The sequence below is a fragment of the Trypanosoma grayi genome (assembly GCF_000691245.1).
Source record: "Trypanosoma grayi strain ANR4 Tgr_2079_V1, whole genome shotgun sequence".
Lineage (NCBI taxonomy): Eukaryota > Euglenozoa > Kinetoplastea > Trypanosomatida > Trypanosomatidae > Trypanosoma > Trypanosoma grayi.
Genome location: NW_008827697.1, coordinates 1 through 1374, shown reverse-complemented (window position 1 = coordinate 1374; position 1374 = coordinate 1). Strand labels below are relative to the sequence as shown.

Below are 1374 nucleotides of genomic sequence, written 5' to 3'. Positions count from 1 at the left end.
CCCCAGCCACTGCAGTAATGCGGCGGGCCGCTCCGGCCGCTTGTCGTGCTCCCAGAGACAGAAGCGATCGGTGGCGGCACTCACATGCACGTCGCTCGCCGTCGCCTCCACCTGCACCAGCGCCGCAACTGACTGTCCAGCCGCGCCCTGTGTCTGCTGGCGCTTCGCAAGAGACGCACACACTAGTGCGTACGTCGGCGGCAGCACGACCTCACGCCCGATCAATGTGCGGCCCCGAAGCGTGTTGTGGAGCTCGCCACTCTCGTCCCGAACGGTGTGCTGCGTGAAGTTCGCATCAATGTCGGTCGTGCCGCGGAATGTCGTCTTGATGGGAAGCGAGTGGACCACCACGCCACCCTGCTGCTGCTGCTCTGGCATATTCCCGCTCGTACTTATCCATTATGTTCGTGTGCCCATCAGAGACAGAGCGACGGAGAGACAGAGAGAGAGAGAGATTGAGAAGAAGGCAGTGCCACATGTAAATAAAAAACAGGCTGTGGTTGCGAGTAACTTCAATAAGAATACAAGTGGGGTGAATGAATGGGGAAATATTGTTCAATATTACACGCGAGTTTAGTGCGCTGCCTCACCCTCACCCTCCGACACACATACACACACACACACACACACACAGAGTCCTCCGCCCGCTCCCTCCGCTCAGAAGCTGACATCGTACAACGCGGCAAACTTCTCGAGGAGTGGCAGAAGCAGCGGCGGGCTCGCGCCGTCACCGCTGTTGCTGTTGCCGCCCTTGTTATCCAGGGAGCAGCGCATCGCGTTGTGCACCTTCAGCCGCTTCACTGGGTGGCCACCCGGCACAATTGCCTCCCACAGCAGCAGCTCGTCGAGGCAGCTGCGCAGGCAGGCGGCGGTGTCGTCCAGCACCGCGTACACGAAGCTCAGTGNCCTCCCACAGCAGCAGCTCGTCGAGGCAGCTGCGCAGGCAGGCGGCGGTGTCGTCCAGCACCGCGTACACGAAGCTCAGTGTGTTGCGCAGCTCGTGGCAGAGGTAGTGAAAGGGGAAGAGGTCCTGGCGACACGCCTCCAGGAGGCGCAGCAGCGCGTCCCTGTCGCCCCTGTTTACTTCACACACGTCCTTCCCCCGAATGCGACTGCAGAGCAGCTGCACCTCCGCAATGTGCTTGCGCTCCGCCTCCGCACTGCAGTCCTGCCGCAGCGCTGCCGTTAGCGCCGCCTCAAACGGGTCGTCACTGCCGTTATTGCCGCTCTCGCTGCTGCAGCAACGCGCACAGCGACACTGGAAGAAGTACCGCCCGGCGAGCTCCTCGCGCCGCAGCGGCGCCGGCCAGTAGAGCTGAGGGAGATACGCGATGGTAAGCTCCTCGCCGGCCGCGATGCTGCGCGTCGTGACGA

At 62.5% G+C, this 1374-nt stretch overlaps 2 protein-coding genes across 2 annotated transcripts; both read right to left on the bottom strand.

Annotated features, from left to right (window-relative positions):
* Nucleotides 1–378, bottom strand: DQ04_20791010 (putative ribonuclease H1/H2 small subunit; the record flags this gene model as incomplete). Its single annotated transcript, XM_009317962.1, has 1 exon — nt 1–378. A coding segment is annotated over one exon (378 nt), but the record flags the coding sequence as incomplete, so codon positions are not given.
* A 376-nt stretch (nt 379–754) lies between these two features.
* DQ04_20791000 (SET and MYND domain-containing protein) lies at nt 755–1374 on the bottom strand (the record flags this gene model as incomplete). The annotated part of the gene is made up of 1 exon (XM_009317961.1): nt 755–1374. A coding segment is annotated over one exon (620 nt), but the record flags the coding sequence as incomplete, so codon positions are not given.